Source organism: Haemaphysalis longicornis, unplaced genomic scaffold, assembly GCF_048455015.1.
Source record: "Haemaphysalis longicornis isolate Haplotype H1 unplaced genomic scaffold, Haemaphysalis longicornis Haplotype H1 scaffold_4, whole genome shotgun sequence".
Classification (NCBI taxonomy): domain Eukaryota; kingdom Metazoa; phylum Arthropoda; class Arachnida; order Ixodida; family Ixodidae; genus Haemaphysalis; species Haemaphysalis longicornis.
In genome coordinates this window covers 68,532,114-68,544,938 of record NW_027526361.1, presented here as the reverse complement: position 1 = coordinate 68,544,938, position 12,825 = coordinate 68,532,114, and the positions used below count along the sequence as shown (strand labels likewise).

The following is a 12,825-nucleotide window of genomic DNA, read 5'->3' as shown; positions in this document are numbered from 1 at the left end:
TGCAACCAGAACCCCAGGCCAATCTGGATTGCTCAGAGTCGAATGTTACTGTTCTTTGGAAGAGTTGGTTACCGCTCCAAATCAACCAGTGGAAGTCACTGCAAGACTGCCAGAGAATTTCCCTGAGGTTACTGATTATGCCTGTGTCTCACACATGGGGAGTTGTCGGAATTCCATTCTATCGCAAGAATTGATTTGATTGATTGAGGGGTTTAACGCGCCGACGCAACGCAGGCGATGAGGCGCGCCGTAGTGGAGGGCTCCGGATTAATTTTGACCACCTGGGGATCTTTATCGTGCGCCGAAATCTCGTACACACGGGCGTTTTTGCTTTTCGCCTCCATCAGAAAAGCGGCCGCCGCGGCCGGGAATCGAACCCGCGACCTCGTGCTCAGCAGCGCAACGCCTTAGCCATTGAGCCACCGCGTCGGGTCTATCGCAAGAATAAACGCAACACAAAGTACCACATGGACTCGCGTAATGGCCACAGGTACATTTATATTTTTTTTACAAAATTTGGGGTGGAAATCAAAACTGAAGCTATTACCAAGAGAAAAGCCATTCCTGCTGTAATTGGGGGTGGAACAGGGTACGTGGGTTTGGGAGCAGTCCTGGGAGCAGGCAAAAGTGCCTTTTGTAGCAGGCTTGGAGCAGCCAGAAATGCCATTTGGGGCAGATGCAACACCATTTCACAGCATTATGGTCCCTCCCTTATCTCCCTACAGGCCACTGTGCAAGTCCTTGCCAATTACATTTTATCTATCAACTATATCAGGCGTTCTACCATGCATCAGAACCTACTCTGAACCACGAACGCAGTGCCTGTACTATATCTGGAGGTTTACAAAATGAGGAATTATCTACCTTCGACCCAATCGAGCGCGCCGCGTTATTACCTACCGTTCAAAGGTCAAATCTCACGTGCAGAGTCGAAATAGATCAGATAATAGGCCTTGCTTCGTGTCAGGCAAACGGCAGTGTTTATGCGAACACACGGCGGCATTATGCAAAACAAAGTGTTTGCTTGCAGTTTTTTCTATCGAACAGTGGTTTCAGTGAGTGGGAAGCTGAACATAGCTTTGTCTTGGCCTGTCATGGGGTTGCAAGGGTAGAAGAACTTGCGCGGTGGACTACGTAACGAGAGCGTGTTTTATAAGACATGATTAATGTTGGACCATCCCCCACTAACCAAAGCTAACCCCAAAGTTCACAGGTGAAAATGTGTAATTGGCTCCCAACAACAGCAAACTGAATTAACAAGCAAGAGCAAAGCATCCAAGACACTGCTTGTTCAATACATGCAGCTACGGAAAGTTGCGGGCAGCAAAGCTAGGATAGCCAAAAATGGGTGACTAAGTTGATGTGCACCTCCAATGAACTACAATTTTTCATTCAAATATTATTCTATCCATTTGTGATAAGACACAAAAGCATTTTATTTTTGGTCCTTTTTCATTGATTGTGGCGCAGCAGCAGACACCAGCAAACAAAACCATGCAAACGCAACACAAAGAAATGCAAAGAGAATAGAAGGCACGTAGTGCCTGCGGCCTTACGGCTAAGTCAAAACCAACTTCTACAGCCACCCACAGCCTTGATGAAACTGAAAACATGATGTTTCAGCCAAGTTTTCAGGCGGTGGGCACCATGGTGGCCGTATTTCGCGGCTCGATTCAGGCGCAGGACAGTGCTGATAAACGAGTTTAAGGCAACAGGGGCGGTTCGGAACAGGATGGCACAGGTACACAACTTCGTCGCTCAATGGCGCAGCTGTTCCACCCCTGTCCAATGCGTGTTTTGTAAATGTTCGCCTTATTTACACGTTTCGGCACAAAAGAAAAGAAAAAAACCTTATCACCATTTGTTATCACTCAGGTATATTCATTCGTCCTTATCCTCTTGCCACACCCCAAGTATCCCAGCCACGCTTATCAGCTGCACCAAGTGTGGCTGATAAAAAGGCAATGACCCCGAACGTTTTTTGCAGCCTTTATTAAATTATGGGGTGTAGTCAGTCAGGCCCTTACATACGAGTACAGCTACTACACCCATCTATACAGTATATTGAAGCACGCAAAGTCATGGCATATGCATGTTAAAAAAAAAAGAGTTTGCAACATCAATCATAAAGCAACTGTGAAGCTGCATCAAGCCTTTTTCTGCAAATAGCTGTGAACTTGAAACAAAAACGGGGAGGAAAAAAAAAATGAAAACGCCTCCACTCTTCACGAGGAGATCTGTCTCTATGAGTAAATCAGCATCTTTGCGCCCGAAATCTGACACACCTGGGTTTGTCCAAAATCAATCTCCAGCTGTCAGGGAGAATTTTGCGGACAGTGCTAATCACAACCCCAGGAAACAACTGAAACGGCGTTCGAAACACATACAGAAATTCCCAAGCACTAGCCAGATGACACGCACCTACCAAGCTGCTGCGCACCATGTTGGAAAGACTGACACTACTCTAGATGGTTAGGTTCTTACTATTATTGTGTTACCTCCGCCTTCAAGCCCTATAAAACAAGAACTTGCACAATACTGATCACAAAAACACCAGCGTAGCTAATTCGGGCAGTCTTTTGGAAATAGAGTTTAAAAAGACATCTGCGTTTTTTTTTTTCTTTTTTGCCAACTTCATTAGAAAACTGCTCCTTTGGCCTGTATTTGAATTCGCTGCAAGTTCACAAGCTTGTCAGCAATGTTGCGAGTTACTTGTTCTTGGGCTACTTGGCAGACTGTGTCATCATGAACACCACTGATGCTACGACAGCAAGGAAGTCATACTTACGACACTTTTCCTCAGTGTTTCTGGGTCGTACTTCTCCAGTATTTCCTTGGCAATTTTATAAGTCTCAGTTTCCATGACATTGTCAAGCACAGAGCGCTTCTGTTTGATCAGGTCTGCAAGCTCTTCGTTTTTCCTCTCAATTTTTCTCCTGAAGTACCACTGCAGGAGCTTTTTGGCAAGCACTATCCTGTGGAACAGAAGGGGGGGAAGATAGGAAGAACATCCAATACGGAGAAAAAGATGAAGCAAAAGGGACAGGCAAAGATGCACAAAGTAGAAATCCCTTCCTTTCAGGGTTCATACAAACTTCAAAGGCAAAAATTCAAGTGTTTTCAAGGTCTTGCAAGGTCCAGAAAATACATTTTCAAGGACCCCATCTAATGTTTTATGTGGGATTATTTATACTATAACTTTTTCAACCCAATGCAAAAGTTGCCTGTTGCATAGTACCTAAGAAACTGCGAACACCTGAAATTGTGCATGGCAATTTTTGAGCCACTCACAATTGTGAAAGTAGGGGAGTGGGTCATGGTAAGTGCAATGGCCGCATAGATTGAGGCATTCCACAGGAACTTGGCCGTCTAAAGAAACGGCTGCGAGGGCATCAGAGGGGTAAGACGGGTATAGCCAGCAATCACAAGACAACTTTCCATGGCACGATCTGTTTCAAGGTTCAAACAGGGGCTTCTTGCTTCAAGCAAAACCTTAGCTATGGGGCACACTACAGTGAATGGTTACCGATTTATAAACTAGATGACCAGGGAATCAGCTAAAGTGCACCCAAACCTTGTACGCACGGGTGTTTGTTTTTGACTCCTCACAAAACAGCCTCTGCAGCTGAGAACCAAAACTGCAGTAGAATGGATATTTGGGCTAGTTGGTAGCTGTTAATCTTGGTGTTCAAAGCGCTTGCAACACTGGAACAAAGAAAGAAAGACAGCCGTGTCATCTCTCTCTCTTTCTTCGCACCTGTGTTGCGAGAGCTTTCAACACCCAAGATGAAGCCTTAGTTACAGTGACGGTGAAGTAGCATCCTCAACATAAGCTATGAAAATAATTTTCAGGGCACATTAACCCTTTCACTGTCACTGACGTACTCGTACGTTCTCCATTGTGCGTTCAAAAATTCGTGCTACAGCGCAAACCTGGCGCACATAGACTGTTCGCGCCATCTGTCGAATCTTTCTAGTAGCTTGTATTTCACTCACAAGCTCTAACAACAGTATATTGAAGAGTACGGAGCAACCGAGCCCGCCCTTCGTTTCTGGCCGGCATGGTTGCTCCGCGCGCCGTACTCTGTCAGGATGAGTGACCATGCGGCACGCGTGCGATCCTGTACGGGTGCAAGGGTTTTTGTGGTATCCGCAACTGCAATGGGTTTCTAAGGTTTTCTTTTTAATATTATTCTGTTTCCGAGTCTGTTACGGGAACAGCGTGCTGTTGCCTCTCCAATAGACCGAAACATGGCTCAATCGCGGCTTTCACTCGCTCGCCTCGCCCTCACTTGCCGCTGCTATCAGCAAAACAAGGCTGTTGTATCAATGTTGTATCCCCTTTTTATCTGCCGTCATGATATCGCAACGTGTCATTTCTGTGCATTGTGCGAGCTGCTGGAAGTGTTTCCTCCATGCACGCGGTTACTTTCGGACGGCTGACAGCGCGGGGCCTCTGACTGCGGACAGGAGCGATGGTTCTTCCGATTCCGATCCGAATACGAGTCGCACTCTGATGCGCATTTTGAGAGTATCTCCTCCGAGGAAGGGGTGTGAGTTCCACACTGTCAGATTCTGATGTTGAAACGGTGGGGTCGTCATATCAGAAGCGTGTATGGCAAACTGAAAATATCGGGAAGGAAGGTGATTTCTCACCCACGCTCTTTCCTTTCGACGTGTTACGTTCCGGACGCTATCATAGTCAATAAATCATTATGTTCCTTTCCTGATATTCCGGAAACCAATCCGACACTAGGGGTGTGTCATGGCCAGAAACCCCCAACAGTGAAAGGGTTAAAAAGGCTGGATAAAAGCATCATTAGACATGTCTGCCAGTATGCAAACAATGTGTCCAAATCCTTCTTGTGGTCATCACCGCCATATCTGCAATGTGCAATCCCTCAACCTAGGCCGCAAAAAAGTGGGCAGAAAACAAGTAGGAGGAATTTTCGGTCATTCGCCAAGCTTTAAGTAAAACAAAAAAGCCAGAGAAAGCCAAAAGAGCAAAGGTACAAGCCATCTAAACTGTGTCAATAAAAGATTACATTGTTTTCCGCATCCATTTAACGTTAAGTACTTCTTGAGACTGCGAGATCCGTTTATTCAAGAGTTTCAAAAAAGCCCAGACATGAACATAGATGCACTTGGAAGCGTGGCGTACTTACAGGACAGGGAATAGTACTAGTGGCACAGTGCACAAGATTTGGCCTTGAAGTGTCTTGGGGAAGTACCACACATAGGTGATGACCATACACAGGATGTAGAATAAGCAGGAGTAAAATATCAGGGCCCCCACCAGCCTCTTCTGCTGCCGCTCTGTGCTCTGTTTGTACTCATTTATGTTCTTTACTTTCTGAAAGGGGCAAGGAAACGGAGAGAAACGTCATTATTTATTGAGTCCTGTGGGCTAGTGGTTGGTGACAGTGGCAGCCCTAGTGACCAGGAGTCTGGACTTCCAGGGAATGGAAAAGAAATCACTCAAAAATGTGTTGCTCATTCTGCAGTGCAAAGTAGAAAAAAAAGTGCACTAAAAACAAGGGTGAACCTTAGGTGGCAAGCAAAAAGGTTGATTATTAAGTGGTCTGTCACCAAGTGGGAGTTGTTGGAACAGCCCTTGACATTCCCCGCAGACTACAAAAATCAATACAAGCAGCTTTAGTATATCACTAAAGTCACTTTAGTGATATATCACTTTAGTGATATAGTGATATCACTTTAGTATATCACTATACAAGCAGCTTTAGTATATCACTATCACTATCACCCGCATCACTGTGATGCAAATAAACTGATTTGATTTGATTTGATCCGACTGTCAAAAAATGAAGGAAGCTCACACTAAGGCGCAAGACTTGAAGGCAGCAAAGCTGCACGCAACCTTCACGACCATAACGAAGGCTTAAGTCCACAATTGCAGCTGATTTGATTCTTCTTCACTGCCGCAACAACCTTTACTCCATCCTTGTTGCTATAAGTGTGAGCTTCCTTTTTTTTTTTTTTTTTTTGCTTAGAGGGGTGTACGGTAAGATGTGTCTTTCTTGTTCCAAGCAAGTGTTGCCACAATTACGGTGAATGCTGGAGTCTTTCTTGTTCTGAGCAAATGTTGTTACAATTACGGCAAATCCCGAAGTCTTTTATTTTTTTTTATTTTTTGCTAATCTTGGTTTGTTTTCTTAAGTGGGTATGCGTGGCTTGCAAATGCGCACCGGGGATGCGGGACGCTGGGCATCTCCACAAGGCACGCACGCACTAGCACTTGTCATTTTCTTGGTGTTTTCTAACTGCTGGGCAGTCGCCACAATCTCGACCAATCTCCCAAAGTGGGTAGTATGCTTGGCTTAACAAACATTCACCGGGGACGCTGGGCAGTCGTTGCGAGGCATGCACACACAACCGCTCGGCATTTTCTTGGTTTTGTCAACTGCCGTGCGGTCGTTGCAAGGCCCGCGCTTACACGCGCACACGACAATTTCTGGTATTTTTAACTGCAGAGACAAAAAATTACGATTTGCTAAACAGCTTTGCTGTTAATATTAATCAATAATTTTTCCGCTATTAATAATTGATAATACCATACTAATTGTTGTATCCACACTGCCATCATAAGCATTTCAACAAACAGTTCATTGCCATGCACAGTCGACAGTCTATTGATAGTCAACTATCAATACCACTATCAATAGCTCGATATTATGAAACATCTTTTCACTATCAAATCGCTAAATTTAGAATGTACTGCAGATAGTATCAATAGTCAGTCCAGTGGTTTTGCACCCCTAAGCTAACGACGGTTTTGGTTGCATATAACAAAAGACATGCTGTGACCAACCCACTCTGTGAGAGTTTTAAGTCATTCAATGCCAGCAAGACCTCAAATAGAAGCATGCATGAGGAGTTCAAGAGATTTATTTACTCCAAGCCACCCTATTCTACAAATACCACCCACCTTAAGAAAAGTGCACAGTAGGTTTTCGAAGACCGAATTATAATGCAACAACGCCAGATTTGGCCTTTTTCATAAATTCAAAAAGCATGCCCCACTATCACATGTCACACTAACACCTGCATCTTAACCCAATCCTCATCTGGCCAGCAAAAGCCTGGGTCACTCTCCACCCCTGTTCATGCACTCCAAATCGAACTCACCTACCTCAAGACATCTATAATCAAACTGTACTTTTGCACGGTGTCTCATTATATCAGGCACTTAAGATGATGTAAATGAGTGATGCAGTTAGTGCTCAAAGTAGTAAGGTTACAGTTGGGTTATTGCACATTTTAAACCATACATTTACTGCCAGAGTAGCCTGCACTTTTGTATGTGGTTGCTTTCTTTGTCATCATTTCAACTGCTCTGAAGCACTTAAGCAACAACTAGCTCACGTCCAAATACTTTGCCATGATCTGCCAAAAGGCATACGCATAATATTAAAAGCTCTGCTCCCATGGTGCAGCTTAACCGTACAAAACATGTGATAAAAACACCATACTCTAGTGTGTTATGCAAGCCTTTTGTTCTAATACCTTTTCTATGTCATCTAGAAGCTCCTTGGTTCCTGGCTTGTGCTGCAAGATAGAAGGTAAACAAAGTTGAGTTGTAAAAAGAAGACACTTTCTGGATGAAAACATTCGACATCACGGAAATAGCAACCAACCCAAAGCACAACAAAAGTCGAGACTAAACTTCCCCTACCACACAGAAATTTGGTGCAGCCTTTCCAGTTCAACATGTAGAGAATTAGAATGAGCCACAACATACAACTCAATGCCATAAAAGTAAACATTATTTCAGCTCATCAATAAAAAAATCTATGCAAAGCCAAGTATAGGGACTTCTTTACTTGACATGATGACAGTTATATATTGTGAGTTCAATATCAAAACAGGAGAAACGTTTTCGGTTGAAATCAATCTCCCTCCTCCAAAACAAATACCACCTGCCACCTTTCCAACAAAGACACTTTTCGTGGCATCCCATTTCTCACTATCCTCGCGCCAACAAGAAATAACATAACTGACAGCGTAATAATGATCTTTTTTTGCATGCGTATTTGGCATCTTCTGTATACAAATAAAATGAACAAATGGCATCAAGGACCACGTGTTTCATTGTTGTACGGTTAGACGTAAAAAGAAAAAAAAACGGGTCACAAAAATTGTCAACGCGCTTTGCCGAAATTAGGGCAGGCTCCCGATCCCACTCGAAAACTCGCACCACCACCACCAAGATCGTTCAAAGCAAAGTGAGACGTCAGGAAACGTAAACGCCCGCGCCACATAGCGCGGTGACCACTCCGACGGACGTTGACCAAACATACCAGTCGGGCAAGTCGGCAGCCCGGACTACGTGTCACTAATGCTCGCTTTGGACTACTCGTCGGCCAGCTTCGATCCTGATTCTTTTCAGTAGTTCAAACAGGTTCGAGTTTAGCGCCTGACATGACCCGGTTTTACTACTCGCCGAACAATCCCGGTTTCTACGACACAATACCGTGCATTCGAAGTCGCCCATCACCGGCTTACGAAATTGGCAGATGACTAATAAATCTAACTCCCCGTAAATAACAACATTATTCTAAGCACAAACATTTTAGAACCACGACCGCTGCAAGAGCTCCTGCGTTGAGAACCCCCAGCAGCACTAGTAAACAGGTAAAAATCCGACAGGAATTGACAATAAAGTCGGAGGACGTTGCACTACGAGGAAAGCGTAGCAGCGGTGACATTCAAGTCGCGGATACGACTTTGCATGGATGTGACAACGCTTGTAACCACTACGCACTGAATTATGCGTTGTACTGAGGGTGTTCTACGCTACTTTTGTCGGCAAATACGCGTGTAACTGCTGTCAATAATGTTTACAAGACAACTCATCGACGATCGCCAAACGGGCACCCGCCATACCTCACCTTGAATCTTGACCAGAGGATCCCCATCTCGCTCGCTCTGGGTCACAGATCCTTCCGTGGAGCTTCAAACTTGGAGTGACATCGGTGACCACCGCAGGATTTTTGTTCTAGGGCCTTGAGGTCGCCTAGACGCTCATCGTTTCGAATACATTTCACCTCGGATTTTGCGGAAATACGGAATGACGTTAGCGGAAAAGCGCTGCTGCCATCTATGGACGAAAATCACGCAAAAAAACAGGCGTAAACATTGTATAAACTTCGCCGCTATTTGAACAATACGTAAACACAATCTGCAAAAATTAAAATATATTCAGAAGGAAATAAATTTTTGCTTGATGTTTTGTTTCCAATTTGTGATATTTACATTTTTATTCACTAACACCGAAACCGAAACTTGCATCAAAACATGAAAACAGCGTAGGCGAGTTAGGTGCCACAGTGCGTGAAATCAGAAAATTCCTCTCACCGAAATGGACTTTTGTTCCTCCTTTCGTCACCTGTAAAATAATCTGGTTTATTTCTGTTCAACCATCTTAAAATCGAGCTGCAAGAGTTTAACCTCTCCGAAATTTTAATGCGGATAAGATCGTAGGTTCGTCAACTAGAGATTGGATGAATTCAGCGGCGGAAACATTTCGTATCTTTTGTTTGTTTGTTTTTAGATCCCCTTTTATCAACTATCCCTATGTACGCTATTACAAGGACGGTATGTGTTACTCCACCACTTCTGCATTTTTGTGCAAACGCATCGGTTGGCCCGTTTTCACGATTTATTATTTATTTTTTGCTCCGGTTCTGTCGCTCTCTGTGGAGCTTCTTTATTTTTGCCTTCTTTTTGTGGGGGCGGTGTAAATATTTTTTACTTTATGAGTTCACATCTATAATTTTTTTTAATTTTTATATTATTGGTTTTTAATATTCCGTTCGATCAATTATCTTCACTCCCCGGCTGTTATTATTAGAACCATTGAATGTGTGAACGCAGCCAATTATCTATTTTTTTGTGCAAATGTAAGACGTGACATGGTTGTCCGTCCTCACGGTGTTTTTATTCGCGTTTCCGTCGTTCTCTTCGGGACTTCTTTTATTTTATTATTATTTTTTTTGGGGGGGGGGGGGGCATGTAAATGCATATTTTTTTATTGTGTGAGTTCACTTTTGTAATTGTCTTATTTTTCTATCTTTTGTCTTTCCGGTTTCTCAAAATTTTGTTCGTCTAATTATCTCCATTTACGCTATTATAACGATAACATATGTGTCGATTCCGCCAATTATGCATTCCTCAGCAAATGCATGGCGTTACACGTACGGTTGGGACTGGAGAATTAGGGGGGAGGGGGGAGGCTCGGCAAAGATATGCTATGAATTAAAAATAGGCAGGACAAGGATCAATGAGCGGTGGAGCAGGGTATGCATTTGGCAATATAAATATTTTTATGAGATATAAAAAATAAAGCGTACACGCTTGAGGGCAAAAAACCCCAAAACACGCAAAAAAACCCTAATGAAACAAAGGGGACCAAACCAACAAAAGAAAAGCGAAAAAACCCTTTCAGCCCACATAACAAGGTTTCGTGGGTGTAATGCAGGGCAGAGACGTTGTCAAAAGAAAATATTGGGAGGTTTGGTTATAGCAATGGGCAGTAAAATAATATAAATAGTGAAAATTACAAAAAAAAGCAACAAAACCTCAATTCCGATAAAACGGACGAAGATGGCTCGATAAAAAAGCATTCGATTTCGGCATTCCATTCGTTCGATCATACGGGTGTTTTTTTTTTTCGATAAAACAACGTTGGATAATCTGTTTGTGCACCCTAGTAAGTAAACCGTCTGAGATATAAGATTTACCCGCTACATGAGAGGCCCGCGGTTGTGGGGAGCAAAATTGGCTTTTTTAGATGCAGAGTACTTTAGGGGCTCGCCTTCTCGTTGTAGCTCACTCGCTGGACCCACGTAGAGCCACACGGCGTTCCTTCGTAGCAACGTAACCCAGAGGCTTCGAAAGCCAAGCCGTTTATAGTCATACGCGTTCGAAACTCGTGAACCGCTGGCGCTTGTCATACATCTCCTCGTTGTTTAGCGCAAAGAAAACTGTAGGCACCTTTGAGGCAAAATATACGTAACTAACCGGCAGCGCCTTCGTTCATTCAGTTAGGAACGCTCGTTGGGTTGGTTTTTACGATAGTAAGCGAAAATAAGTGGTGGTGCAACGCCGGCACGTGCGGGAGGAAAAGCAAGCACAAACCACCTCTCCTCGCGGGAACCCCTGTGTACATGCGACGCATAGGGGGTTCACGTTGCAGCGTTGGACAGCGGAGGAACGGCGCTGGAACGCTGGAGCGGAGCGGCGCAGGCACCGCGTTTTATAGCGCGCATAACGGTGAGGGGACGCGCCGGCGCCAGTGCGTCTGCCACGGCTATGACGCAACACAATCCAACACAATCCACTTTAATACAATCCAATCCAATCCAAATCCAAGCCAAGCCAAGCCAATCCATTCGAAACCAATCCAATCATTCCAATGCCCCTCGCGAGAGAGTGTTCGCTATCGGAGAGGAGAGGGGGTGAGCGGCGGAGAACGCAGCTCACTCGGCGAGGAGAATGGGGGAGGGGCGGACGCCGACAACAACGCCGACGCCGGATGCAGGGACAAGGCGAGTGAATGAGGTGCAGTCGCATCTAAAAGGAACAGAACTCCCGCCGGTGCTGTTTCAGACAGGGGGCGCGCGAGCCCTGCGGAAACGGTAAATTTGAATTGCATTGGGTGGCAGCAGTGAGCGGATAACAGCGCTACAGCCCATTATGCCGAATCACTGCTCTGCACTTCCGGTAGCTTTCACGTTGAGTGGGACAGCTTTAATTTGTTTCTTGTTTAGTGCAGCTGAATGCTAATAAGTCGAGGTTGCGGGGGAAGAGAGAAATGTGTAACGGGGACATCAAAAGATCCCCAGGTGCTCAAAAGTAATCCAGAGCCCTCGTAGCCCAGGTGCACAGCTGCGGCGCGTAAACTCCCATAATTTGAATTTTGAACTGAAATAATAAAAAGGCCCTATATCTCCGTCCTCTGCTGCAAATGTCATCGAAAGACAATAGTCTTCTGCTACCCGTGCCTGTAAAACCCCTTGTCCTCCCGCCACCCCATGATCTCTTCCGCTCCCCCTCCACCATCATAGATGCAGTCGAAGTTTGCTCGATTTGATCCGACTCTCCTACGTTCGCTCCATCTGTTCAGAGCTCTTTTTTCTATGGCTCTTTTCTGCGAATTAACAGCCCCAAAAAAAGCAACACACAGCGCCTCAAGAAAGCAAGCAGTGCTTGCTCCAAAGTAGTGGATGGGGAGCGTCGTGCTGCTAGGGAGAAAGAAACTTGAGCCACCGTCGGGGAAAGGGTTGTCACTCACGAAGATGAGGAATTTGAAAGACAGGTGAAGTAAACATAACATTAAAAAAACATCCCCCTCGCGAGGGGCACGATCAAATGCAGAGCATTTCCGCGGGGGGCGCGCCTGCAAGTCGTATGGATTTCTTATTGGTTGTTGTTGTTGTAATTGTTGTCTTCCAGCGTAGACATTGTCGATGAAGTCGATGGTGAAACGTGAAACGTGCCGTGAACCCCCTGCCGCGGCTATGACGCAACGTGGAGCGGCTATGACGCAACGTGGCGCGGCTATGACGCAACACAATCCAACACAATCCACTTTAATCCAATCCAAATCCAAACCAGCCAAGCCAAGCCAATCCAATGCCCCTCGCGAGAGAGTGTTATAGCGCCGAAATCGCGCCACCACACGAACGCGTGATGTTGACGTCACGATCACGCCACAGATGTTAGCGACCAGAGCGCGCGCGAACGACATATGTGGTTTAAGCGCGAACCGACCGCGGCGAGAGAGCGCGATGCGAGCGCCCCCAC

At 45.1% G+C, this 12,825-nt stretch overlaps 1 protein-coding gene across 2 annotated transcripts in view; it reads right to left on the bottom strand.

Annotated features, from left to right (window-relative positions):
• The window catches only part of Lnpk (zinc-ribbon metal-binding protein lunapark), a 35,453-nt gene extending 26,338 nt beyond the window's left edge, over positions 1–9,115 (bottom strand). For both annotated transcript variants that reach the window (XM_077707025.1, XM_077707026.1), the window contains exons 1-4: positions 8,910–9,115; positions 7,525–7,566; positions 5,166–5,353; positions 2,789–2,975 (exon numbers count right to left, since the gene is read on the bottom strand). In XM_077707025.1, the coding sequence (XP_077563151.1) occupies positions 2,789–2,975; positions 5,166–5,353; positions 7,525–7,566; positions 8,910–8,936 (444 nt within the window). In that variant the 5' untranslated portion in view covers positions 8,937–9,115. The remainder of the gene's footprint in view (positions 1–2,788; positions 2,976–5,165; positions 5,354–7,524; positions 7,567–8,909) is intronic.
• Positions 9,116–12,825: the final 3,710 nt, after the last annotated feature.